The sequence below is a fragment of the Etheostoma spectabile genome, chromosome 1, assembly GCF_008692095.1.
Source record: "Etheostoma spectabile isolate EspeVRDwgs_2016 chromosome 1, UIUC_Espe_1.0, whole genome shotgun sequence".
NCBI lineage: Eukaryota > Metazoa > Chordata > Actinopteri > Perciformes > Percidae > Etheostoma > Etheostoma spectabile.
This window is the reverse complement of record NC_045733.1, coordinates 5,143,703-5,171,013: the sequence shown is the minus strand read 5'-3', so window position 1 is coordinate 5,171,013 and position 27,311 is coordinate 5,143,703. Positions and strand designations below refer to the sequence as shown.

The 27,311-nt window shown below is 39.2% G+C and overlaps 1 protein-coding gene and 1 long non-coding RNA gene across 2 annotated transcripts; both read right to left on the bottom strand.

Moving 5' to 3' along the window:
• Positions 1 to 1,003: 1,003 nt before the first annotated feature.
• On the bottom strand, positions 1,004 to 11,695 carry LOC116689396 (uncharacterized). The gene is made up of 2 exons (XR_004331978.1): positions 11,337 to 11,695; positions 1,004 to 9,853 (listed from the first exon to the last, which is right to left on the bottom strand). It is a non-coding gene; the product is annotated as an uncharacterized LOC116689396 (long non-coding RNA).
• Positions 11,696 to 14,203: 2,508 nt separating this feature from the next.
• kif7 (kinesin family member 7) lies at positions 14,204 to 27,311 on the bottom strand. Its single transcript, XM_032515920.1, has 20 exons — positions 27,193 to 27,311; positions 25,211 to 25,603; positions 24,769 to 24,966; positions 24,232 to 24,631; positions 23,784 to 24,131; positions 21,996 to 22,188; positions 21,733 to 21,885; positions 21,313 to 21,471; positions 20,915 to 21,042; positions 20,695 to 20,813; positions 20,100 to 20,255; positions 19,811 to 20,016; positions 19,358 to 19,555; positions 18,710 to 18,835; positions 18,110 to 18,286; positions 17,812 to 18,027; positions 17,299 to 17,505; positions 16,475 to 16,673; positions 16,008 to 16,169; positions 14,204 to 14,940 (listed from the first exon to the last, which is right to left on the bottom strand). The coding sequence occupies exons 2-20, from the start codon at positions 25,539 to 25,541 to the stop codon at positions 14,546 to 14,548; spliced, it is 4,071 nt and encodes a 1,356-aa protein (XP_032371811.1). The 5' UTR covers positions 25,542 to 25,603; positions 27,193 to 27,311; the 3' UTR covers positions 14,204 to 14,545.

The following is a 27,311-nucleotide window of genomic DNA, read 5'->3' as shown; positions in this document are numbered from 1 at the left end:
GGCGCTATTTGGACACAAGGTCATCACGTTGTTGTGGGCAGTTCACTAATCTGCAGCTAAACACCGCAGACAGGCTGCATCAATAGTGAGCTTGACAACACCTCAGTTGGTTTATAATACCATCGTGTGACATTACATAATCTCTTTCATTATTAGATGCCATGAGAAGAGAAGTAAAATGAGTGGATTCATTCTTAATGTAGGCTTATATTATTTTTGTTTACTTACTTAATTATTGTTCTATAAATTCTCTCTCTCTCACACACACACACACACTTTTTTAATCATATTCTCAGAGGATTTTTTGAGACGTGGGGACTGAATTTGGCTTATCTGAGCAAGTTATTGCAGCACACTAGAACTTGACTTTTGGCTCACAATTAAGCTTAAAAAACACATAAGGTGCATCCCATCCATAAGGTGAGATGCTGTTGCATCATTGTCGTGTCAACCAGTTTGGAAGAACACATTATATTCCCCAAGGCGTGACTCAAGAGATTTCATTTAATCCTTAATGTTTTTAGCTCTTTGTCTTTTATGTAAGCTTAGGCATTTTTCCTCCTTTTCATTAGTTTCATTTATTTATTATTATAGGGAGAGATGAATGAATGTAAGAAAATTGTTTCCTTACAAAATTGTTTCTTTCTCTCATACATAGTCTGGGGTTTATGAAAAAGTAGCGAAGACCATTTTTATTGCAGTTGTAAACCACCCTCCAATGTAAATAATAAACAACTGTATAACTAACTAGATGTGTCGTTAATCGGTATTTTAAGCCCCTGTCTCCTTTCCTGGAAGGCACTGGAATTAGGCAATGGTCATGGTTATGGTTAGGGTTAGGTGCCTTGAAGTCAACTGTTGCAGTGCAGCCTGGAAGGAGACGTTGGGGGCTTAAAACACCATTGAGCGTGTCTGCAAATGACTCAAAATGTGTCTCTGTCCAAGGTGCTACAGCCTTTATGAACAGTTTCAACACGATAAATAATAACACAGTCATCATTTCTCTCCAACATTTATTTTATTGAGTAAAGAGCCAAACAAGTCATTCAGCTTGCTTTGATAAGCCCAAATGTCATATGAATAAATAAACTAATAAAATAAGGTTTAAATGTATGAAAAAAAGCAGCCTTTGAACATTTAGAATTGTTTTAATTAATTCAACAAAATCACAAATGATCAACTTCAAAGACAAAAAGTCATTATAACTTTGACAAGAGAAAGCTAGGTCATAAATCACATAAAGATCACATATCAGTCAAAAACAATTTACATGTTTTGATCATTTTTCAGAAATAATTCTCAAAGAACAAATAAATAACACCCAAATGTTATACCATATGAACTTTCTTTATCATTATCAAAACTCATTCAAACTATTATTATGTATGAAGTGTGGCTAAGCACCTTTATTGCACAAAGACCAAAAATCCGTGTATTGGCCTGTGTAACACAATGATACAGCTCTGAAGGTCCTCCACAGCATGACGGCATCATCATCATCATTATGGTACTATAAACATAAAAAATAAGAAATCAGAATCAGCTCTGTAATTCAACATTTACATGTACACTGTAAGTCAGATAAAATGACTTCCACACTGAACATTTACACTTTTCTCAAGCTGGTTGCATCATCTCGGCACGTTTTTTTCTTGTAAGTTCAGGCGGGAGCTTGATGTGAGATCAGCCCTGCAGCCATGCCGCTGCCAGATTCACCAAATTATATATAAAGAGGTTCCTGGACAATTTAATCTCACTAGGAGACATGGTAAGACCCTTTATTTGCCAATTTTCACCCACTCTCTTATTCAAACCTCCTCTTTCTTCCTGCAGCTTCACAATGCAGGGTCATGCTTTTTTTTCTTCATGTTCTCCCATATCTTTTCTCAGTAAGGCACCCCCAAGTCCCTCAGACAGCATGCAGTTTATGCAAATCATCAGCCTTTCATGCTTAAAAGTTGAATGAGACCTCAACAAAATCTATCTCCCCTCTCTTTCTCTTTCACACACACACACACACACACACACACACACACACACACACACACACACACACCACCACACACACACACACACACACACACACACGCACACACACAGATTGAAAATGTACTTCTCTTCACCATGATTTTTATTGTCAGTTTTTGTTTTGAATTTGGAATCCTTCACTTGATTACACACTACAGGTGGGCATAATGAAGTGAGGTGTAGCAGGAGAGAAAGACAAAGAAGTGTGTGTGTGTGGGGAGGGGGTAGAGGAGGTGGAAGTGTAGTTATAGAGTGATGTTAAGTGGTGGATGGATGAACACAAGAGTTAGGAGTTAGTTTAAGAGGTAGAGAGAGTGAGTGTATGTGTATATTGTGTGTGTGTGTGTGTGTGTGGTGTGTGTGTGTGTGTGTGTGTGTGTGTGAGTGAGACAGAAGAGAGAGAGAGAGAGAGAGAGAGAGAGAGAGAGGATGATGAATGGGAATCCTTGGTGTTCCCAGGGTCTGGGGGGTGTTTGAAAGGCTTGAGGTGGGGGTGTCTGTGCCCAGCTGTTGGGGGGAACCTGAGTCTCTCTCACTTTCTGACAGGCTGTCCTTGTCACTAGCGCATAGCCAGGCTGTTCAGCCCGCTGCCATAACAACGCCACAGGCCCTCTGTCATAGTAACCCCATGCAGACAGTGCAGAGCAAGGGGGGAGAGGGAGGGATGGAGGGAGGAGGAGTTAGGGGGGAGGAACGACAGAAGTGAATGTAGAGTCGAGACATTTCCACCCCTGTGAACTTGAACTTGACTGACAGTCTGAACGACTGGCGGAGGAGAATGGAAATCCATTCCTTAGAGATTCTCTTCTGTGATTTAGTTCCCACAAAGCTTTTATTTGTTGTGAATATCAAATATCGTCTGTGTTAATCATGAATGAACAAATTATTTATTAGTGAGTTTATCTTGATTTGTAGCATGATTAGGATCATTTCAATTAAAATCGGGTAATACTGCAGCAAATAGCTTGAGTTAAGTTGTTTTGGTCAAATATCTAAAAATAAAAAGTTTTATTGCAATTGCATAATTATAAATTGTCCTGTTATAATGAAATATATAAATGATCTATAATAAATACTAATGTATGCTAACACATAATACATAACATAAATAATCATTATTGTAATGTATGAATTATGATATTAATATTATAATTCTTTTATTAAATAGTAAGATTGAGAATAACTTCTTTTTTTTATCTTCCACTAGTATCACATATGTCATACTATGTAGTCTAGTGGCATATACTTTAAATAGTACACAGATTGCAGAATGTTGTGAACTACTTACTTATTATTTAGTATTACTGGTATTTGTGCCGAAAATAGTATCTTCTGAAATATATTTTGAAACAATCGAGATGAGGACTGTGTGGTGCTGCAGATCCATAATATTTTTAACATCCACTGTTTATCTCTATCTGCTTCAGGGTTGCTGTAACGTACTTGTTTGCTCCTGCCTAAAGCCGAAGAATGGCGACTGGTCTACATTGGGGGTCTTAGCTGCTCAGACCCACTCGACCATGGGAAAAAAGGGAGCTGTAAAAAGTCCCCTGTCGCTGTTACAAAGCCAAGAACAAGCCATAGCAGGATAATCACATTTATCCCCAGATTAAGACAGGATCGCAGCTGTGGTATCCTTGTTGGGGGAAAGGGGGCTGCCGGGACGTAAACCATACGATGTCCTGCCTTCAGGAGAGCTCACGTCGTTCAAGTTGTACACAGGTTCTGGTACGGAGACAAATGGTCTGTTTGTCCTGTTTGGACCAGGATGCCTGGGTCATACGGTGCAACCATGGCTTTGTTCTAAGGAAAGCGAGGTCTCACAACAGAAAACACAACAGCTTTTACTAAGGATGAGACCTGGCAATGAAAGTTTGATGTGTGGATTGCATCGTCTCTTTTGTTAAAATGCAGTCTCTGACACATGGCAACAGAGACAGATCATGTAACACCCCAAAACACACTTTAACTCACTCACACATTACAACGAAGACCTGCATACACATAGGTCTCAGTGTTTTTGCTGATACTGCCAGCTGTATTATTCCTTTACATTTTAAAAATCCTTTTAAGTCTGCCCCTCTTAAACGAGTGTGTGATTAGTATCAAAGTAATAAAGGAAATCAATAACGGATAATAGCCTTTACTGAGATTACTCTTATCAACGTGATTTGATAAAAATATCCATTCAGTGTGTCTACCCTCTGTAACAAAATGGAAAGAATTCCATGGATTTCAGAGATTATATGCTGTTGTTAAGAGATGCTATAGTTAATTTTATTCTGTATAATTTATATAATTGACTCCTTATGTCCAGGTCCCATACTGAATAGAATTAGTGTATTTTTATTTTGTTTTCTTATTTTTTTCGTTGCTCTAGGTGTTTATGACAGACAAAAACCTTGACTACGTGAGGCTACATCTTTGCAAACAGGAGAATTGCTCATATTCGGCAGAGAACTGTTCTCTATTGAGATACTTCTAGTAATATAAATCAAGTAGGATACACATTTGACTCACTGGCCTCATTCTTTTCCATTAACATTAGTTCTGGCGTGAGACCACACATCCATCCACACCCATACACTGACTGTGAGAGAGTCAATCACAGACATAAAGAGGCAGGAAGACAAAGGGACAACTTCTCCAGGAGACACTCTCATGGCTGCAGTGCTAATGCAGGCATCTGCCGGTCTGGTTGGACGCGACGTTCCCACCTCACTGCCCAGTTTACTGCAGCGCCCTCTCACATATACAACGTTGGGAAAAAGACGTGGTGGACCTTTGTCAAGTGCTCCTTTCACAAAGCAGCCATTGTGGAGCAAAGCCAGGATCAGAATGATAATGTGGACGCTGGCTACTGTTTACCAACAGGTCTCCTGCAGCTGCAGTTCACAGCACCAACAAGCTGCGTCTGAGAGGGTTTGTGTATCAGGGGGAAACAAACAACACTTATACTGTACATGTGTACAGTAATTGGTGTGGGACCCTTATTCATTAATTAAATAATTAATTAATTAATTAATGTATTGAATGGTGGCTTGTAAATATGACTAAGATCATCTTTTTCAGGATTTTTTTCAATTAGGCAAGACAGTAGGGCTAGATTATGTTTACAACAGCCTCATTATAGACAATGGTTATTGTGCATTAAGTGGCTGACAGCCAAAGCGTATGAGGAAAGGTTATTTCTGCTATAATCGTTTTAGCTAGCAGACATTCAGCCACATAATTCCAATTAGGCCTATTGAAATATCTTCTGGTGGTTTTTAATTACACAAGGATGATGTTAATTCAAATCTAAATCAAACAGAGTCACCGACACACACAGAAATGTTTGAATCTAAGAACAAAACCTATTTTTAAACACGCTAATAAGGCTGATGTGCTCTGTGATGGTAGTCACACAGTGTTTTGCTGTATGAGCTCATATTATCACCCAGCTTCACACCTGCCCCTCCCCCAGCTGCTTGTCTAATTACAGCCTAGTGTCTAATAAAGAAACAGTCCCCCTTTTATTTTTCAAGCCGTGGTGCCGACTTAAACCAATGGGTTCCTTGCCTTTGTCATGATAAGAAAGCAGCAAACCTTTAAACACAGATTGTTACATTACACTCAGGTGGCGTGTGGAAGACAACAGGCCAAGATCGTTATACATCACAATATGAAAGAGTTTATTTTGAGAGCAAGGACTGTTTTGAAGTCTTTGGTCTTAATAATGGCACCATATCAACAGTTACTTTGTGCAACATTTGACATTGTTTTAAATTATGAGGGCAAATTCTTTGAAACACAACAGTTCAAAGCAGAGACTTGGCAGATTAACTTTTCACTGCAAATGTTTGATTATTATAGCAACCCAGTGGAAATCACATTCTACTATTAAAAATGTACACATAATGGGCGTAGGCTTTTTTCAATATTTTATATATATACACAGTAGAAATTAAATATGTCTAATTGTAACAACAACTTTACTCAGCATTTCCCTACAGGAATTTAAATCTTGGTAATTTGGAGGCAGCTTTTAAAACTGTTTTTATTCTTCATGTTGACAAATTATTATAGTACATCTTTGAGAGTCTAGTGAAAATGTTCAGGGATGAGTGACAGTGTTTTACAGCCTTGGTTGTAGGCTAACTAGTTATGTATATTTACTTAGAGGCAAACCTATTTTTTTTCCTTTTCAGATTAGGCCTCTAGGCAGAGCATTTTAAGTTCAGGTTATGTTTAAGGGTGAATCGTAATAGATAACTTCTGTACTGCATTATATTTTTTTTAATGCCAATATAATTGACTGTTCGTTTTTTGTCCAGAATGCAAATGTTCATATTGGTTGTGTTCTCCAGACGGGCAGATAACAGCGGATGAAGGGGCACGCTGGGTGCCGCTGTGCCTTTAAATACTCTCTCTGCTCCCGTCGTTTCTATGCAATTATGTTAATATGCTGAGCCAGTCTGGCTCCTATTCATTATCGGCTGTAGTTGTGCGATTGTTTCCTTAATTTTCCATCATTGTAGGCCACTCTTGGGTTTTTTGGCAGGTCTGCTTTATCCCACAGCAATGGTCTGGCGGAGAGACCGGCAGAGAGTGCTCATGACAGATAAAAACGTGTAATGTTTTTTGTTCTGTGTGAGCTCCACTCCTCCTCTCTGTTTCAACACTGCGGATAAAACACACCGCTGGGTTACAAGGTTACATTTGTATTTTTCTCTATTATCATTTTTTTTTTTTTTAAATTAGCCCTTAAGGTAGGCTCTGGCTTTTTCGAAAAAAGGGACAAATGCTAATTTGAAATAGGCCTCCTTCTCCAGTCTGATTTCTTAACTATGATTCTTGTTGATTGATGTATGAATGGAACGTGTATCACTGTTTCCACCACTGTGTTACTGATCCGTATTGTTGTTGAAAATAAATGATTTTTAATGATAAATGATAAATGATTTCCATGTTCAATGTTCATGGGACACACTCATTGTGGCTGTATCTCTACCCTTTACACCTACAACTATAAATAATAATGAATACATTAATTAAAAGGCTGCAGGTCTGTAAGATTTTTCCAAAGCAGATTTACAGACTAAAGGCTTCTTATCTTGTCATTTTCTGCCAAAAAAAAACAGTTCTCAGGAAGAAGTTTCATGTACAGTAAGGGCCTTATTCAAGGCCTAATAAGGCTCATTTATCCATGTAGTTTTAACTAATAATTTATCTGATAATTTCTGTAAATGTAAGATCTGAGCACTATTTAATTAAAAAGATAGTGTCTCTCTATAAATCGTCAAACAAATAGAGAATATACAAAAACATCTAAAATTGTTGTTTCATATTTAACTTTTCTTTTCCATTAAAATCACAGATTTAGATGTATTGCTGTTTTATGTGGTCCGAGTCGAGCATGAGGAGGATGTGGGCACATTGGATCTGACAGGTGATTGCAGGTAGTTATTATCCGTTTTAAATGACCTTAAAATGTCCAGAGTTTGGTCAGTGTAGCTATCTGCAAATGTATTTAATTTGAATTATTTTTGTCATGCAAACAAGCAACAATTACTTTAACTTGTAAAACCTGAGTCAGAGTTTTAATTTTAGTTATGAAAAGTCTGCTGAGTGTTGTTTCTCTAAACTTGACTTAACTAATTAGACTTATTATAATATTCCCTTGCAAACATTTTGCAACATTAATGGGAGATGTCAGGATGTGTACAGGAACAGCAGCTTTAATAAAATCAAATGTCATGAGATTTTCTATCTCCGAATCACTGATTCATTCTTTCACTGTTTAATCACAGTAGCAGTTATATGTACACTGGCTGATTTTGATTGGACTTTAAAAGGGCTCGGTAACATGACCTCAGCAATTAGCTACATCTTTGTTAGTGAGATCACACCCAGAGGAGACGTGTTGTAAGAGTTCAGACAGGAAGGCTTAAAGACAACGCTGATTGGTGTCTGATAGCCAGCTAACGATGGACTAATTCAAGCGGCCCTGCTATGTGCAACACAACCATTTTAGAGGCAGCAGAGGGGCTCCATCAAGATGGCTTCCATTTACACAACATGATGTTCTGGCAGGGAAGGAGGCTGAGTTCTAATCTGCACCATCCGACACAGGCCTTTCCTTTAGAGTAAAGGTGTAACAGGCCATTTAGGTTTAGGAAAACGTTTTAGTTTTTCTTTGCAATTCAGATACCTTGTGTAAAATTGTTGGCAGTATATAACTGCTGCACAATCTGTGTTTGTACATGAAATAATACCTGAAATTGCATTAAAAAAAAGTAATTCAAACTAAAATTATGTCTTTTGTGTGATTTCAGAAAAAAATGCCTCTAAATGGGGATTTTTTTTTGGTTCATCTGAGCCTTTTCTTATGAAAGACAAGCTGACACTTGTCTTTTGTTGCCTTTGGCTCGACAGATTGGATCGGTTTTTATTTTATTGCTAATATGCAGGACAGGGTTTAGGGAAGCAATGTAAGGCTGCCTGTTATTTCTTTACAAAGTGAAATTAGTGGATGTTTAAAATGGGCTGACAATTAGGTTACGTAAAATGTATAGTCAATCTGAGTGACAATATAAAACGTACAAAGTTATGCACATAACATCGTATTGTTCCACTCACTCTGCATCACTAGGGTTAAAGGCTGCAAAAGGTCACCTGTTTTGCTACAATTATTCAAAGACATTCAAGAAGAATTTCTTTAAAGAATTAAGAATTTGTAAAATGAAAAGAATAATTTATATTATAATTTATATCTTAAATTAAGTAGATAGAGTTATACTATCTAAAAAGCATTTGAGTTAATAAAGCAATAGGAACAATGAGCCGGGGTTAACTTGGTTTGGTGTATTTTAATTGTTTTAAGTTTGTTCAATAGAGGCTTTAGTGAGGGGATGAGTCGACAGCAAGAACTTTGATGCAAAGAAATAGTATCAGGTATCAAAAGTCTGTGTAAAGTAAGCGTGGGACAGCAACATTCATGTGTGTGTTCAAGAGCCTATTACAGCAGGGGCCCCTTTTAGATTTGTAACTCTCACATATATTACCTCTATAAAAGTGAACGTGTCTGATTTGTGTAAATAATTACTCCCACGGTCTCAGATGACAGAAAACATCCTTCAGAAAAGTGAATTCTGTCTTTTGACAGGTAAATGAACAATAGCTTACAGGGAGAAACTATTATTTGTGTCTGGCCTTCTAAGTGGAGTAATTGAACAAGGGGAATTTTCAAAGCAAAAATGAAATAAAAAGACTGCTATACTTTAGATATCTATATATATATATCTATAAATATATAGATACATATGTAGATATATATTTATAAATTTAGAATTATTTTTATTGTCAATTAATTTAATTGGTTCATAACATGTTAGAAAACAATTTCCTAAAGCGTAAAATTATGTCACCAAAATGCTTATTCTTTCTGACCAACAGTCCAAAATACCAATATATTTCATGCACTATCATAAGAGCAGCAACACATCCTCACAACTGAGAACTGGAAGTTAAAAAAGTTTAAAAATAACTTAAATTATAGCTGCTGACTGTTTTTCACTAATTGCCGTAGCTCTAAATGTGTGTCCTTTGCATGTTCAGATAATGAGACTAGTGTTTCATAACCCACCTGAAAAGTCGTAATGTCCTCTTGTGTTTTTCTTGTTGTTTATTCTCATTATTGCAGGAAGTTGAAGGTTTGGAGGTCATTCCTACTTTCGGTTATCTAGCTTTATGATGGATGATTAACACTCATACAGCTAGATAACCAAAGACAGGAACAGGCTCCGTTGTTTTCTCTAACAGCAAAAGGAAAGTCGGAAGCTTCCTGGGAACAAAGGAAATTATTAGGGAGTTAATGGCCTAATTACATGCTCAATTGTACACTGCAAACTAGCAATTTTGATTTAAAAAATTGAAACTTCAACCTTTCGTTCAGCATTTTTTTAAGCATTTCAATCAAATCAAAGTATTTGTTTTCATCTAAATACAAAATTACAATGAATTATCTTTCATGCAGTCACAGATAAACCTCAAGTCTTTATGATGTAATAGTAATCATTCACATTTTAGGCCGTCGGCTAACTATCGATACCCAAACTGTACCTTGTGGCTGTTAACAAGTATTTTCCAGCTCTTATTGCACTTTACATTCTTACTTTAAAGTACTTAGTAGTATTTTAAGTAGTAAAACTTATTAATTGTCAGATAAAACATGTCTATGTGTCTGTTTTAGGTCTCTGCCTCCCACAATGGAACAGGGCTTTAACATTTTAATTAATTCCACATGATATTTTTTCATCAAACCCCAACCTTTAAAGTTAAGCATTTGCTTAACCACTACTTTACAAACTTTACAAATCTTTGGGATGTGGATACTGTCAGGGGTTAAAAGGCCTATGTGCTTGTGCCTTGTAGGAATTTACTGAATATGCCAATTTCTTTTCTGTTTTTACAATTGTACATTGCTGCAAGGGGCCACTGTTATTGATGCCAATGTTTTTATGAAGCTATCACCGAAATAGTGAATTTTTGAACTTAAGGATCACTTTTCTACACTTAATATTTTCTAACAAAATGTTGTTTCAGTTGAAATATCCAATACCTCTTAGAATTATTTACATTTAGGCCTATATTATAATCTTTTTAACTCAAAATAACCTCATGATGAACTCACGCCTTTCTTTGTCAGTACGTCTGACGTCAGTCGTTCTAATTGGGGAGTAAATGCACTGACAAGGGATGCGTCACTTTCTTTGTATATCTAAGAAAAAACTCTTGCACATATTATTTCTCATTATCATAGCCTATTTATAAATAAAGACAACATACTTGACACTGTGTCTATAGGCTAGTCCCATTTTAGGCAAGCAGGGCACATTAACAAAGCTCACACTAGGGGGTGAAGTTGCTTTTTTTGACTCAATCTACTTGATGTTAAACAGGCCTGTGGCTTTATTGTTATAATAGATAGCCTAATTTTGTCTTCGTCAAATAGGTTAGACCGTATATTAAAGATTTACTCCATGTGAGATTATTTGGCGAGAAATACAACCTAACCCTCCATGACTGTATCTACTGGTAGTTGTTTTGCTTATGAACCCTTTTTGAAACATTAGACTTCAATATTACACGTTCAGAATAGTGCAAACTGGTCCTAAAATCCGGGTCCTAATATTGTCTAATGTTAGGCCAGTGTATCTGCAGGCTCAAACTGAAACTGAGATGCATTAATTAAAAAACATGCGTGAAAATATGAATAAGTCTGATTTGTGTACATGAATCAAGCCCACTGAATCCAAAAGACTTACTTTCTCATCGTGCCTCCTGCATCCATGGAGACTTAACCATCCGGTCGGTAGAATCGTCCAGGCTCCAGATGTGCAGGACACATGAGTTTGTGCAGCCTGACTTTGACAAACAGGTGAGCGCGTGGACTAGATCGATAAATCCCACACCATCTGCCGAGGCTGGTTGTCCGCGGCGGGCTTTGGGTGCGATATCCTTGTTGAATGGTGTGTTTGTATCCGTTACCAGAAGGCGTTTTTTTTTTTCTTGTTGCAAGTCCGTGCACGAGCAGAGAGCGTGGGACGGCCGTTCATCCGCAGCGTGTGAGCGAGTGTTTTCCTTCTGTCCGAGGTGCTGAGGCTGCGCTCTGTCCCCTGACTGAGCCTCCCGTCATCTCCTCTCACCTCCTATCGCCCCTTTTTTTCTAAATGCTTCCTCCCCCGTGCTGCGCTGACGTCACACCGACGGCAAGTTGCCGATAACCAATCGCACGTGGTTTCCCCGTGTGTGTGTATGTAAGATGTACACACATGTCTCAACTGTAAAAAAGGAAAGGAAATATACTCAAACGTTATACTTAAAGCCGCTATATAGAATTTAAAAGTCTGACTATGTCGTACCCTTATTTTTAGTCTATGGTCGTACCCCAGTGGTGGTGAAAACAAAGACACTGTGACATATAACAATGCACAATTAGATTCGGTGTTGCGTCTATTTCTTCGGCCAAACATTTGCACTCTATTCCTCTTTCTTTGGCTCACATAGGCCTAGGCTTCATTTTACCGCCATATACACAACCTATTGGTCAGTATATATATAGCCCTCTGCCAGAAATGTGTACCAGGTCATCTCTTGCTTGTAGTGTGCAAGTGTGTATTTTGTTCTGCCCTGGTAGATACAAGATACAAAACAGCACAGAAATCAACTTGTCAAGACTTTGCTCCACTGCATCACTAGTTGTCATGCAATATAGAAAAAAAAACTATGCATAAGCATAGAGAAACAATGGTTTCCTTGGTTACATTTCCCATTATACACTGTCACGCTCATTATCTCGAAAATTCTTGGGTCATGAACCTTTTCCTACTGCATTAGGGAAGCTTGTTACCGGATGGCTGATATTTAAATTTAAACATCAAACTCATTTATTCTCACTGTACTACACGTGTCTGTAGCTATGCAATTTTGTTGGGATTAAATTAATTTCCACAATACAGGAAAACAGGATTTATTTTGGTCAGATGAATAGCATTTTTTTTCTACAAGGATGAGCACAAAGCAATTAGGACAAGATTCTCCCAAGATACACTGCGCCACACCTCCTCTGTTACCTCTGTGTTCAGAGAGCTGGATCATCTCTGTCCCAGAATCCAATGCTTTTTTAATTGATTTGGGCCTCATTCATCATCCAAGCCACCCTACCCACTGCCTCCCCATCTCCAGCACCACCAGGTCCATTTTGGAGCTAGAATGATGTGAAGAACTGATATTATATTTTTCCATTGCAAAAATCGGGTTAGTTTTTTCCCCCTTCATATCTGTAATCATTTTTCCCATCTATGGTACCCATTGAGCACAAATTTTGTTTTACTTCTCTATTTTTTTTTAACTTAATACTGTCTTTGTGTCCTCCGGGTATCATTAAAGGTTTATCTTATAATGCAATCAATTGATTGCTAGCTTCTTTAAATCTGCTTATTTAAAGTGGCCCCAAACCAGCACTAACTCTTGAATTGCCTCTTAATCTGTTTTTTAAAGGGGCAAAGATTTTTTACAAAGAATCCTAATTTCAGTCTAGAGAAAATAAAAAATAAAAATTGCTTGACCCTCATGGAGATGAGTACAGTCTGAACTATTACACCCACATGTGAAACACTAAGGATATACCGCCCTCTGCTGCACAGATAGTGTCCATATTTTAACACAGTCAAATAATTGCCTCCATGGAAAAGCAGATCAGAAAGCTCTTTTTTGGGGGGGGGGGTAACAAACTATCCTTTTTATGTCAGTGGTTTGGAGTGGAAAAATAAGTACTCAGATCCTTCACTTAATAAGCTCTACCACAATGTAAAACAATACTATGTCAAGTAAAAGTCCTGCTTTCAAAATCACAGTATATAAGTATTTTCAGTAAAATGTGCCAAAGTGTCAAAAGTACTTGTCTGTCTCCTTTTTAGCATTATAGTATATTTATTGAATTATTACTGATGCATTAAATAAATAACATTAAAATGGCTACAATCAATATTTCTATAATAACAACTTATGAAATGACCTGAATTTGATGTGTCCATGTGAAAGATGGCAGAGAGGAACCTACAGAGAATTATCAGTTAAATCTGCTCCCTCTTTAGTGGCCAAAAAAGTTATTGCAGGCTTAAAGTAACATTGAGATAAACAATGTTACCAGTTTGATGTCATGGCTCCATCATCATTATACTGATATTACCCAGTCCTAAGTACATTTGATAGTTATTGCTGTGATGAAATGTAATGTGTTTTCAAGTTAAATGCATTATACCACACTAGAGCTACTTTAAATGTGTTATAGTCATTGTCATGTTATAAACACACAGTTGGGGAAGAGCTGTGATGAAAATAACACATTACAAATATGCACCATTTTAAAAGATAACATTACAGACGAAAAACTCCCAGACGCACTCTTGCCCTAACAATCACAGCTGCACCTAAACCCCCACCATGCTGACACTAATCGGACTTTTCACAGCAGCTTTCATGCGTCTTCTAAATCAACTTTGATAACACCCAACCTGACTCTCGATTTAAAAACCAAAGATCAAACGGTAAAAATCGTTTTTTCCTATTTTTGTGTCTCAAGTTGTGTTTAAGTCATTAAGGGCTGCATGAAAAAAACACAAGCTATATGAGTGTTACAGGCAAAAACATTTTAATATAAAATACTGTTGAAGGCAAAAAGACTGCATGATTAAAGAGCATCATTTTGTAATGATGAAAATGATTCACCTCTTGTTGACTGTCACGGATGGCAAGAACATATACCTGCCAATTACTGTATGACATGCAAACATAAACTTTACCTTCGTGAAAGTGCTTCACATAAAAATCAGTGGGTGTCCTTGTTCATTAAAAAACTATATTCAAGTAAAGAAATTGAAATACCAAAACTAAAGTAATGTTATGCAACACAATATTTAAAAAAAACACAGAACAAAAATCTATGTGAATGGTCTTAAGTAGCAAAATATTTTTAGACAGGATTCTTCCGCACATCAATTAATGAATTGTTTGAAGTCAGTTGTCCGATGTTGAGGCTGGAGTGCCGGGACTCTCTGCGAGACTTAACCACGGGCAGGGATGCTGCCCCGCCCCAGGACCCCATACCAGTTTGAACTACGCGGTTAACAGGAACGTCCCCAGCTCCTCGAAGCCATAACTCCTCCATGATAGCAGGTTCCTCTGTAGGGAGAGAGGAGCGTCTCCACGTGGATGGGAGAGGGGTGTTCACCAGCTCACGCATTTCCTCCCTGGACCTGTAAGGTTTGTCAGACTGGCACGTCGCCCTGCCTCCTGGGCTGTCCTCAGGGCTGCGGCTCAGCTTCTCCATGCTGCCGATGCCTGCTGGCTTACCATCAGATGCCCCAACTGAAAGACAACACACGTAAAAAGGACAGTTACCCCTATGTTCCACCAGGCGCGTCTGCGCTGTGTTCCACCAATCTACACAGGGAGAGTCTCAGAAGTGGAGTGTCTTGCCTCGCCGACTTGCAGATTTTACTGTCTCTACAAGGACTTGAAAGAACAATCATGTGTTTATTAGCTATTAGCTAGTATCTATCTTCCACTCCACGGTTAACACTGGCAATTGTGACTATAATTGCCAGTGTTCACCATACCCCCAACCAGCACAGACAGACAACCGCCCACCAAGAGCCTGGATCAGTCCGAGGTTTCCCCCTAAAAGGAGGTTTTACTCACCGCTCAAGGTTTCTGTCTAAAGGGGAGTTTTTCCTCGCCACTGGCGCACTAAATGCTTGCTCTTGTGGGAATTACTGGAATTGGTCTTTGTAAATTATAGAGTGTGGTCTAGATCTACTCTGTTGAGTGTCTCAAGGTTACTTTTGTTATGATTCGATACTATGAATAAAATTGAATTGAACTCCATGCTTCTCTTTTCTTGGCTGTGATGTCGTAATATGTTTTAGAGTTAGAAAATTAGATTCAACACTTGCTTTCCACCTTGACCGGCTACAACATTAATATTAATGTTTTGCTAATAATAATCTAATAACTGGATAATATAGTTTATGAAGTGTTGCATTACAATTACTTTTTCTACCATTTTATAAACCAAACGACTAATCGAGGAAAACAACAGAGTAATGTATAATGAAAAGAATGATTAGTTGTAGCCGGAATGTCCTGTGGTTATCTAGCCGTAGGAATGATTTGTTCTGCTCCCTCAGCAGCAGGCTGTAACTGAGCTAGTGACAGTGTGCCACAAAAATGAAGAGGAGAATGGAGATACAGTAGTTGCCTGAGGAAATGTGGAAGGTTATTTGCACTTAAGTCATTTTATTTTTGGCAAGAAGCAAAGTATGGCTTAATAACATGGATATCTGAAGCCATCATGCTGCAAGCTGTAAACACAATGATTATGATAATCATAAATATTAAAAGCAACACACACTTTGATGTAAAAATGGCTCTACCTTTAGCATGCTCCTTTGGCTGGTTGACTGAACCACAGATTTCCCTTAGTTTGTTACTTAGTTCCAGATTTGCTGCCTTGTAGTGGTTCAGCTCCTTGCTGAGGTTATGGATCCATCCTTCATACTGCCGCTGCCTTCCTGCCAGCCCCTCGTCTATTTGCTCTGTGGGGGCAACAGGACACACACATAAGGGGGTGCAAATACTATTCGTTTCATAAGATGATTCATATTTGAATTTAAATTGAATTATTTTGAATGAAGAATGAAATGAAGATTTGCTAACACAGAATGGTAAATCACTTTAATCCAATTTACTTTCTACCTGTAAACCTAAAATATACCAAGGAGTGAGGAATTTATAAAAAATAGAAATAAGTGGAGCAGGCACATAAAGACATGCAGGCAACCTTTTTTAGTAGGATAATAATTATTTTGTTGCTGTTGTAAAAAGTCCTTGGGATCCACACCTCGACACTGCTGCAGTAAGAGCTGCACACTCCTCTCATGCTCCTTCTGCTGTTGTGTGAGCCGGCGATCTGTGTCGAGTTGTGTGCGATCGAGGGCGTTCTCCAGCCACTGCACCAGCTTCTGCTGCTCATCCAGTTGCATTTCCAGCTCAGCCAGGGCGAGTTGTAGCTTACGCTCCTCCTCACGCAGAGACACCACCTACAGGAATCCCAAACACATGGTCGTGAGTTCGGACATGAAGGCTTACACCGCAAGGTCTGACACTGCTTAGCTTTCTTATCAAGAGTGAACAAGTGTTGCTATTACTAATGGTTAATTAACTGTATTGATATTTAAATGACGTTAGTGTAGTGTTACCAATACGGCTGGGTACTGAATTCAATACTTTTTAGGCACTGACAGAATTGCCTCTGAAATATTGAGTATTGAAAAATGCCTTGTCATTCAATACCCAATTTCAATACCTAAGGAGTAAATCTCATCAGCGTCAGTGAGCCAATAAGCATGAAGTAGGCTTCTACAAAGATCTAATAATTCTTTTGATTGACTGTTTGCATTATAAGTTGTAGAAGCAGGCAAGAAAAACTTAAACTCTGTGTTTCTCTCACTAAAGAACGTAGTAAGAGTTAAAAAAAAATGAAAAGATTTGTGCCGTAATGTTTAATGTGCTTAGTAAATGGTATGAAAGTCACGGTATTGGTATCGGTACTGGCATCAAACATCTTTGAACAATACCCTGCCCTAGTTAACTAGCCGGCTTGTCTAATAAAAGTAGTACACAGTAAAAAAAGAAGAAGCAGAATCTCATGTTGAGTTCACAGACCTTGTCGAAGTACTTGCACAGCAGAGCTCTGGTCTCAGAGGCAGACAGGTAACTGAGTTTGGCCATAAGGTTCATCTCCCACTGGGAGAGCATACTGGCAGAAGCCCTCAGCTGTCTTTGTCTCTGAGTGATGGCCTCATTTTTATACTCAATAGCGGCATCCAAAGCCTCGATCGCTTCGTCCAGCTGGAAAAGTGTTCGCTCCTCCTACAAATGTCAGAGGGAACAGACTTAATGAGAATTTGACCATGAACATTCAGTCCCACACAGGTGATATCACAGCTTCCAGTGAGGATTTGTCACGGCTTGACTCGTTTTCTAGTAAGTTCCTCTTAATGGCATGTGAAGTACTTAATTCATGTTTGCTGCACAGCAACACCTCTCTTACTATGAAATTAGGTCTAAACAGTAAAAATATGTTCAACAGTCAGTGCTATGAAAACACAAAACACATCCCACCCACACAAAGTCTCTTCTTTCTGTGGCTGTTTGAACCACATAGTAATATCTGACCTCAGGTGACAGCAGGCTACCCTGGCGCAGCTTATCGTCCAGCTCCACTCTCTGTTTAAGCAGTGAATCTTTCTCTTGACGGAGGTTGGAGATCTCCTGGCGAATCTGTTCGGAATCTTGAGCACTGCTGCTGCGAAGAAGACCATTCCTCTCACTCAACTCTCGCTCAAGTGACTCAATGCGCCCCGTCAGTGTCACCAGGTCTTTACTGAGGGCCTGGAGGGAAGATGAATACAAAATATTCAGCATTTGCCCATTTCCTGTGACACTGAATTGAGTTGTTTGTGGTTGTTAATACCTGACTGGAGCGGAGCCTCTTGGTCTCCAGTCCGCTGCGCTCCTGTAGCAGGGCTTCTTTCTTGGCCAGGATTTGCTCTCGTTTAGTGAGCTCTCCCTCCAGATCTTCCAGTTCTTTCCTCTGGTCCAGTACCCGTTCCATTTCCTCATCCAGCCAGCGTTTTTGTTCCTCAATCTTCTGCTTGCAGGGTATCAAGACACAAAAGCCCAGACGTCAGGCAGAAAACACCACACACACACACACACACACACACACACACACACACACACTACACATACCATACACATACACATACACATACACATACACACACACACACACACACACACACACACACACACACACACACCACACACACACAACACCACACACACACACACACACACACACACACACACACACACACACACACACACACAGCACAAACTGAGGCTGCAACAGCAACAGCCCCACAAGCAACATTCTACACATCTTTAGCAAAATGACAAATTCTTTATCAAACCACTGAGTGACTAACTTTCTTTTGCGATTCAAAGACAGTTTGCTTTCTATGAATTCAAAGTTGGGAGCGATATATTCTCCTTGAGATTCTTGTCCCACCTGTTGTTCTTCCAAAGAGATAACAGAGCCGTTACTGCCGCTGCGTCTCTGCCTCTGGAAGGCAGCGACCTCCTCCGTCTTTATTCGTAGGATCTTTTGCTGCTGCTCATTCTTTATTTCGAGTTCCTACAGAAGGGATGGGTGGTGGAACAAAGGAAGATAAAGGTCCATTACAAGATTAGTATGGACGAAATCTATATCGGACTAAAATTGGCCCTCACACTGTATTGATATGTTGTCCTTAAAACTATTCCCAGACATATGGACTTGTGGAAGAGATTTCCTTTTTCCACACATGAAAAAACAAACGTCATTTGCAATAAACTGAGTTTGGTTCTAAATTCACTCAATCAGGTTCAGAAGCAATGGCTATAACCAGAAATCTATGGCTTGGCAAACCGTGGCTATAAATTTACAGAGATTTGTCAGGGTCATAGAACCTGCTAGGTGTTCCCTGCAACAGCACAGTCAAGTTTTGCAAAATATTTGGGACTGGCTAATTGGCAGAAGGACTTAAATGAGCTTGTTTTTCCGCTAAAAGAAAGTATTAAGTGATACTGTCCATGTAACTGCATACATAGAGAAACAGGATTTTTAATTCTGTTTTTAAAGATATGGCTGTCACTCTGCTGAATTGGCCTGAGATACCTTTACTCTGTGAGTTCTTCTTTGCATCTCGCTCTCCAGACGTCGTTTTTGCTGACTTTCATGGCGCAGCCTTTTTTGTAGCTGCTCTTGCTGCTGCCTCATACTCTGAACACTTAGCTCCAGCTCTAACACACGACGTTCGCTCTGGGCAGGCAGGTTAGCGAGACGAGCGGTATCCCTCTGACGCTGACTGAGAACCTAACACGAAACCATTCACAGAAGTTCAAAAGTACAGGTCAAAAAGGTCTCACGGACAAAAGTATAACTTTAGAACAGTACAGTGTTATGTTGTTAATCACATATCGGGGAAAGAACATGGGTTTAAAATAGTATCTTAGATCGATAAAAATATTTTTTTCAAATGCCACACAAATCAGCATCAGTAATTGTAAATAAAAGTTGTCAGTTGCCTATGTGCTATTAGGTATAAAGACAGAGGTGTGGCAGTCAAACCTGAACTTTGCTCTGAGCAGCAGCTATCTTCCTGCGACATTCCTGTGCTCTGGTCTTGTCTGACGTGCTGATCTCTCTTTCTTGCCTCTCTAGATCCTGCAGCTGCCGTTGAGCCTCCTGCAGCTCCTGTCGAGCCTGCACAGCTTCACTCTCCAGAGCTGTGATCTTATGGCTATACTGCCTGTTCAGGGCCTGAGCATCCTTACCTAAAAAAAACCTGATGTTTAAAAGAGAACCTTTATTTGGATTAAATGCAGCTAAAGAAGGGTAACAAGATCAAAATTGCTACCCGTTTTGACCAGCTCCTTGATGAGTTCTTCCTTCATCCGGATGGTGACAGACAGCTCCCTGATCTTCTGCTGTGCCTGAAAAAGTCCCAACTCTGAAACGCCTTCGAAACCTTTCAGACTTTCACGCACAGATGTCTCCCCAGTACTGGAGTTGGCTACACAGAGATTTGAGACAATACACATGAGGTCAGCAGGGTGGTACAAGGAGGAAAGGGATAGAGCTTCAACACAATGGCCAAGATTCAAGCCCTCATGTTTGATCCTCCTTAAGTACCAATACAAATCAGTACTCCGTTTGACTCTCACTCTCCAATAATGTGAACCTCGGACCGCAGAGACTAAAACCAGCTAACAAAAGCATATTAAACAGATTTTAAAAGCCTAAGGATACTTTGACTCTATCGGGACAACATGTAACATCTGAATGCAAAAGGAACCAAAAGACAATAAAAAGCTATATGTATATTTAAAAACTGTGCATAAACTATTTTAATTAAATAATTTAATTTTGGAATTACCTGAGTGCTAACGAACAACGACCATCCCCCCCCCAATACGCCTACATATAGAGGCACACTGGGTTGTTAGACTTACATGCTTTTCTTGCTAAACAGGGGAGCAGGTCTGGCTCATGCAGAGATATGAGCCCTCTACCACCAACTGCTAGTCCTCCTGACAGCATGTCTCTCTTGGTCCAGGTCAGGTTCACCTGTCTGACAGAACCATTAGCATTACATTACATACATGACAACTGCTCACGTGTCAATTTAAATAGTGTAAGCTGCAAGCTATGAGTTCTATAAACACGACATACTTGCGTCTCTCTTGGCTGAGGTTTGAATGACTGCCCTCTTCTTCTGTATCCTGCATTTCTGTTCCTCCTGTGATATCCTGGTCCTCATAGAGGCCACCATCCTGATCACCACAAAGCCCATTACTAACCTGTAAGTACATACACACAAACACACACACACAAATATATTCTGCTTAAGTGTGTAAAAATTACATTAGATCTGTATAAACATGATAGTAAAACCAAGCTAAAATTAATTGCGCATTTTAAACAGATTTGTTTTACTTTTTGGACTGTATCTGGGCATTTTTCTGGTTAGTATGTGCTCATCATATTGACGAGCCTGCACCTCCATTTCTTACTACTTTTTAAACTTTTAAATCCACCCAACCCTACAGGCTCAAAAAATAGCTGGTCACCTGACTGTATGTGCCTCCATTCTGACAGTGTTGCATGGAGCCCATAGGGGCTGTGTGTGGCCGCGGCCTCAAGTTAAGGCCCAGGCCCATCAGCCCTGGAGTAGACAACAGAAACTGCAGCTCCACTATTAAGTCCTGTTGCTCCTGCAGCTTATCACTCTGAAACAGAAGGAAAGCAATAAATGCGTAACATACAGTATCAGCTGTATAAGGCAACAGACATGACGTGTTGAAAATCAGTATTATAAAAGTTGACACAGCTCAGGTGGGGTTCATCACCCAGCTCCCAAGTTAGCCCATATTACTGCCAGCTTGGTTAACACACGCATATTAAATATAGATGAATGTGGCCTGCCATGATTAAACTGTGAAACACTGCACTTATGGAAAAGGCAATAATAGAATTCCATTGCATATCACCTGCTGCTTGTATTGCTCCATAGCATCCTCCAGAGCTGCTAAAAAGTCAGAATTCTCGCCCTCAAGCCGCTGAATCTGTGCTTGAAGCAGCCCAATACTATCCTCTTTCTCTCCATGCTCATGGCCCCACCTCTCCTCCACAGCCTCTGGATCCTGGGTAATATTTTTCACAACACACTTTTATAAACATATCAGTGCTGGGTACCTGAAGTTCTGACTAAAACCTCTTTAAATATTTCCTTGGGAGTGTGAAAGAGACAAACCTGGTTCCTCACAGAGGGTCTTCCTCTCTTTAATGCAACACTGTCTTCAGTGGAGCTGTTCTCGATGCCGCTGTCTGGTCCTGAGGCAGTGGTCAGTCCACTCCGCTCCTCTTCCACGGAGCACAGCCACTCCTTCACTCTCAGACTCTGTTCTGCAGTCAGAGCCCCTTCACTCTGCAGCTCCCACAGCAACCTGTGATATAGAAATATAGAAAATATAAAGGAAGGAAGCACCAATGCTTCTTAAACCTAAACTAATGAAAATTAAGCAAAATACACATCACACAGACAGGATGAGAGACCTGAGAGACACTCCTCTGAATGAAGCCTGACATAGATGATACCACCTAAAGCTTTATGCCAACAAACTCCAGTGTTCACCAGAGTGTGGAATGTATGTCTCTCAGCTACTCAAGCTAACAAACCAGGGTAAAAACAGAAACATGTCCCTGGCCATTTACTTCTTGTCAGCAGTGAGCTGCACTCAATCTAAAATACACGAGGGAACGCTGATAGCAATGAAAAAAATATGTCAATACATTGCCTTTTATGTATTTTTTAATACTTAATTCAAGTTATATTATTATACGTATCTTAATTTTTTTTAGTTTTTTAATGAAGTACAGTTGTATCATACACTAGGAGTGGGAATCTCTGGACACCTCATAATTTGATTCCAATTCAGCGGCCAACAATTCAATTCTAAACCAATTATTGATGCATCTTGATGCAACAATTTTTTATGTACATTTCCAGGCGTGATTAAAAAAAAATATATATACAATTGAGTTTGTTATATTTTGACATATGCAGTATTTGTCACACACAAGTTTTAATGAAATATTTTGTCTACTGAGGTTTTTATTTTGTGGTCATTCCATGCTTACGCCTTAAACATGCGTGGATAATTGGCTTCTTAGAACATGAAAGGTGGTCAGATGTAATGTGATAAAGTAGATGAACAGCCTTTATGTGTTTTGCCTAATTATTTTAATGGACGTCTTATTAGATCATGTGTACATACACAAAACTTTTTTTTCTCCTTTTGGCCATTTTGTGTTTGTTTTTTTTCCTGCACTCTTGCCTAAAATCTAAGTTGTTGTCCATTATCCCAACCTCTTCAGTCCCTCTGTTTTCTAATTTGTACAAGTGCGGAGACAGTAACTTTTAAATAAAAACAATTTAAATAATCAATTAACTTATCAGAATCAAGCATTGAATCATTCTAGAGAGAATGCAAAGCATCAAAGAATTGATTATTTTCCCCACCCCTATTACACATAAATATGATCTACTGTATATTAGGTTTTAGCTAAACAGATGGTGTAATAATTATAAATTCATTGTAGGGTTTTAGCCTCTTTAAGGATTTGAAAAATTTCAAGATTAAAAAATAAATAAAGTAACACCAGTATTCGTCTTTAAACTGTGTAAAATTCTTCAAATATATGCTAGCAATTGGAATTCATTTGGCTGACGTGGAATTAGGAAAGTTTATATTATAGCGGTGGTTGCTTGAACATTAAGTATTAGTGATATAGTCAGAAAAGAAGGTGGCTGGACTTCATTTAAAATATAACAACGGTGACCACAGGGATAACAATAACAATTTAATATCCCTAATTAATATTTTTATATCGTGAACTTGTGTATGCATAAGAGAAACCATGGCTTGTGAATTCCATATACACATTAATTCACAAAGAACTTACCAGTCAATGGTCCAGGACATGCACAATAAAAAATGATGAAGACTACATTTAACTTGATAAATCAATGTGCTTTAACCTGTAAGCAGTGTCTGTACACGTCCTATAGTGGGCGCTCTGGGCTTGCAATCTGCTGATCTCTCCTTCTCCAAGTCGAGGTCTTCTGTTCGTATCAGCGTGAGAAATCATGCGGGTCTCTGAACGCTGGCGGTTTTCCAGGGCTCGGCGAAGGGCCTTGATTTGTTGCTCCAGCCCCTCCACCCGATCTGGCTCACGCTTGCAGTTGACCATCGCCCGGTTCTGAATGTTTCTGGCCCTTGTCGCATAGTTTAGTGTATTCAGACTCTCGTCAAAGTCTGAGGAAGATGGGCTGATGCAGGCAATCATCAGTGTTTTTGAATTTCCTCCCAAAGAGTCTTTTAAGATCCTAGGTGAAACAAGGATTATATGAATTAAACCAAAGAGACATTTTAAGTTTATGTTAAAGTGGTATGCTGCAGTATCTAATGAACTTATTAAAAATGTACCTTGTGATTTTAGAATCTCTGTATGGTATGTGAGAGCCTTTCCTCTTAGGGTCCCCCAGTGCCCCGATAACGTTTCCCAGAGCCAGAAGACCGCTGTTAATCTGGATACTCTCTTTCAGTCTCTCTCCAGTGTTCCCAGTCTTTAAGATGCGCTCTGACCCTGCAAGGTCAACAAAGTGGAACTTGGAAGACAACATTTGTGGTCCAGAATTTGTAGCGGTCCCATAAAGGCGAGAGCTTCCCCGGCGCTGGTCCATATACACAGTAAAAATGGTGTGTGACCGGCTGGAGTTTGGATTCATCTGGGTTGCACCAGTGTGCCTGGCTGTGTTTCCTGACTCTAGTAAACTCAACACCTCATCAAGACCCTCCACCTCACACTCCTTTACGCCACACAGAACTATGGGTCACAAAGACAAAAACAAAAAAGCACATTCATACATACACAAATCACTTGAGTAAAATGCTGCATAATAATAACAATATCTTAACCACAAAAGACATGCTTAAAGATAAACTAGGCAGCCTAATCCATACCAATGTTGCCTTTATCCTCCCGGATGTGGATGTCCTTGCTGGCGGTCTCCACCTCCAGTAAGTCCTTGAACTCCTCTTTGTAGACCTCCAGATAGGAGACTCGGACAGAGAAGTCTGCGAGGTCATTTTCATCTAGAAGCTTGAAGACATCTGCAACAGCCCTGGGGATTATACCCTGCTCCTCATCTCTAAAGGAACCTACAAACACAATTAAAATACAAATAATTGAAGGCAACTGGCTTGTTAGGGTAAAACTTGATTAGAGCAGTGTGTACTGACCAACTGCTGTACTTATGCTGTACTTTCTTGGTCTTGTTTTCTTTTGATTTGTCTTATGCAAAACCTTAAAATTAATTTAAGATTTTTTCTCAATTTTAATACAGGACTGACTTTACAACAACTGAAGTGGGCAATGGAAAAAATGATTGAATAAATAACTTACAAATATTTGCTTCTCCAATGGTGTAAGTCTTGCCTGAGCCCGTCTGTCCATAGGCAAAGACTGTTGCATTGAAACCTTGAAAGAAGGCATCTATGAGTGGCTGAACAGACAAAGAATAAACCTCCTCTTGACAGCGAGTTTCTTCAAATAGGTAGTCGCAAAGGAAGTGCCGGTCGTGGCCCAGAGTAACACGACACAGCTCCGAGTCCACGGTAATACAGCTCTCGTGGCAACGTAAAAGCTCTTTAGGCAGGAGGGGACGTACTCGAACAGCTACTTGCACTGCAGAATAATCGCCTCTGCCTTGGCCACTGGGCACTTTAGGAGACATTTCTGCTGCACCGCTGGAGCTCTTCTGTGTTCCTCTGCTACACAGGAATCATCTTTGGGCCACTAGAGGGAATGGAAATCACTTGTCACTAGTTTTTTAATCCAAATCTTGTGTCATCTGGCTGAAGGATGTAATAAGGCTACAAATCAGAATGTGACTGATTACATGATAAGGCAATAAACTCACCTAGCAGCTCAAACACAATTGTTGTACAGGTAGGTGGCTATTTTGCTAAAAGACCATATTGTATAACACAGTTTTACATAGGAGAGGGTGATATTAAAATATACACAATATCAATAATATACAACTGGTGGTGGAATTTTACAGTACATTTACTCAAGTATTGTACATAAGTAAACATTTGAGGTACCTGTACTTTAATTTAATACAACGTTTTATTATAAATTAAGCTACACAACAATATACAGGCCTACAACTACAGCTCAAATGATTAGACAATTAAAGACTTAGTTGATTGACAGTAACTGTTTGGATCGTTTCCAGTTTCTAAAGTGGGAGTACTTTTATTTTAAGTTAAGTTAACTCATAACACTTACATACTTTTACTAAAGTATCATTTTAAATGCAGAACTCTCTTGTAGCAAAGTAGTTTTACAGTGTGGTATTAGAACTTTTATTGAAGTAAAGGATCTGAATACTTCTTCCCCCACTTTATACACCAAATTTGTGATATATTAGCTATTCTGTAATGTAGAAACTGTTATGGTAGATAAAATAACCAGAAGTCAAGCAAATTGTATACCTGACAAATCAAGGTACTTTATTGCATTCATGTTAAAAAATAAAAATAAAATAAAAATTGTTGCCATAGACCGTGGCCTGGCTCATTGGTTTCAGATAACAAAGAAACAGCTACTTCTGTATATATGGTATGGCAAAATATCCCTTTAAAACTCAACACATCCTGGAGCTGCTTTTTCAAAAACCTTTAAGTGAAAATGACTGACAAACAGATATGAGACATACATTTTACTTTTAAGAAACTTCATGTATTTAGCTAGGACCTGGATGGGCCAGTCCCGAACTAGGCAACCCTTCTTGTGCTTAACGTTATTTTAAACACATCACCCTTACTCATTTTGGTAGGCTTGATCTACGATAGATCAAAGTTAAGGACCCCTTGGAAATTGCCTTGTTGCTGAAAGGCTGCCTTGCCTTATTGTAAAAATAAAGTATTCCAATTTTTTATGCGGACCCTCTGGAACCCTCTCAAGGACCCCTGGGGGTCCCCGGTCCCCACATTGAGAATCACTGCTATGAAGTAAGTTAACGTTAACTTATTGTGGCCATGTTAGCAAGATGTAGCTAGCTAACCGAGGCCCCTTTACCACTGTTTAACAAAGTGAATACGGTACGTACCGTTGTCCATAACAAACACACCAAGGTTGATGGGCTTTTTCTAAATCTTCCTTAACAAGAAGTTTCCCCAAATCTTACACGTTAGCTAAGCTAAAGTTAGCAAGTTAGCCAGCCGTCCGAACAACAACATCAAAACATGAGGATGGGGCTGGATGTCGTTATCTAGAAGTGCTACTAAGTTACATTATCACGTAAGAAATGGCTAACGTTAAACATCATGCATTGATTGGGCAAATGATCGTAACCGCTACCAGTTAACACAACTTACTTTAACGTGGCAGAAGTTACACTAGGATGGATTCAGGATAACACTGGAGTTTTCTTCTCTTTTTTTTTTTAGTGTGGAAGTTGAGGGGAAGGCAGGGGGGTGGAGCCCAAAAGTTTGGG

Coding starts and splice junctions, on each gene's coding strand:
- kif7 (XM_032515920.1), bottom strand. CDS start 25,541: ATGTCTCCTAAAGTGCCCAGTGGCCAAGGCAGAGGCGATTATTCTGCA. Junction 18,028..18,109: donor AGAGGCTCCGCTCCAGTCAG/GTATTAACAACC, acceptor TCTTCCCTCCAG/GCCCTCAGTAAAGACCTGGT. Junction 16,674..17,298: donor TGTGCAAGTACTTCGACAAG/GTCTGTGAACTC, acceptor GGATTCCTGTAG/GTGGTGTCTCTGCGTGAGGA.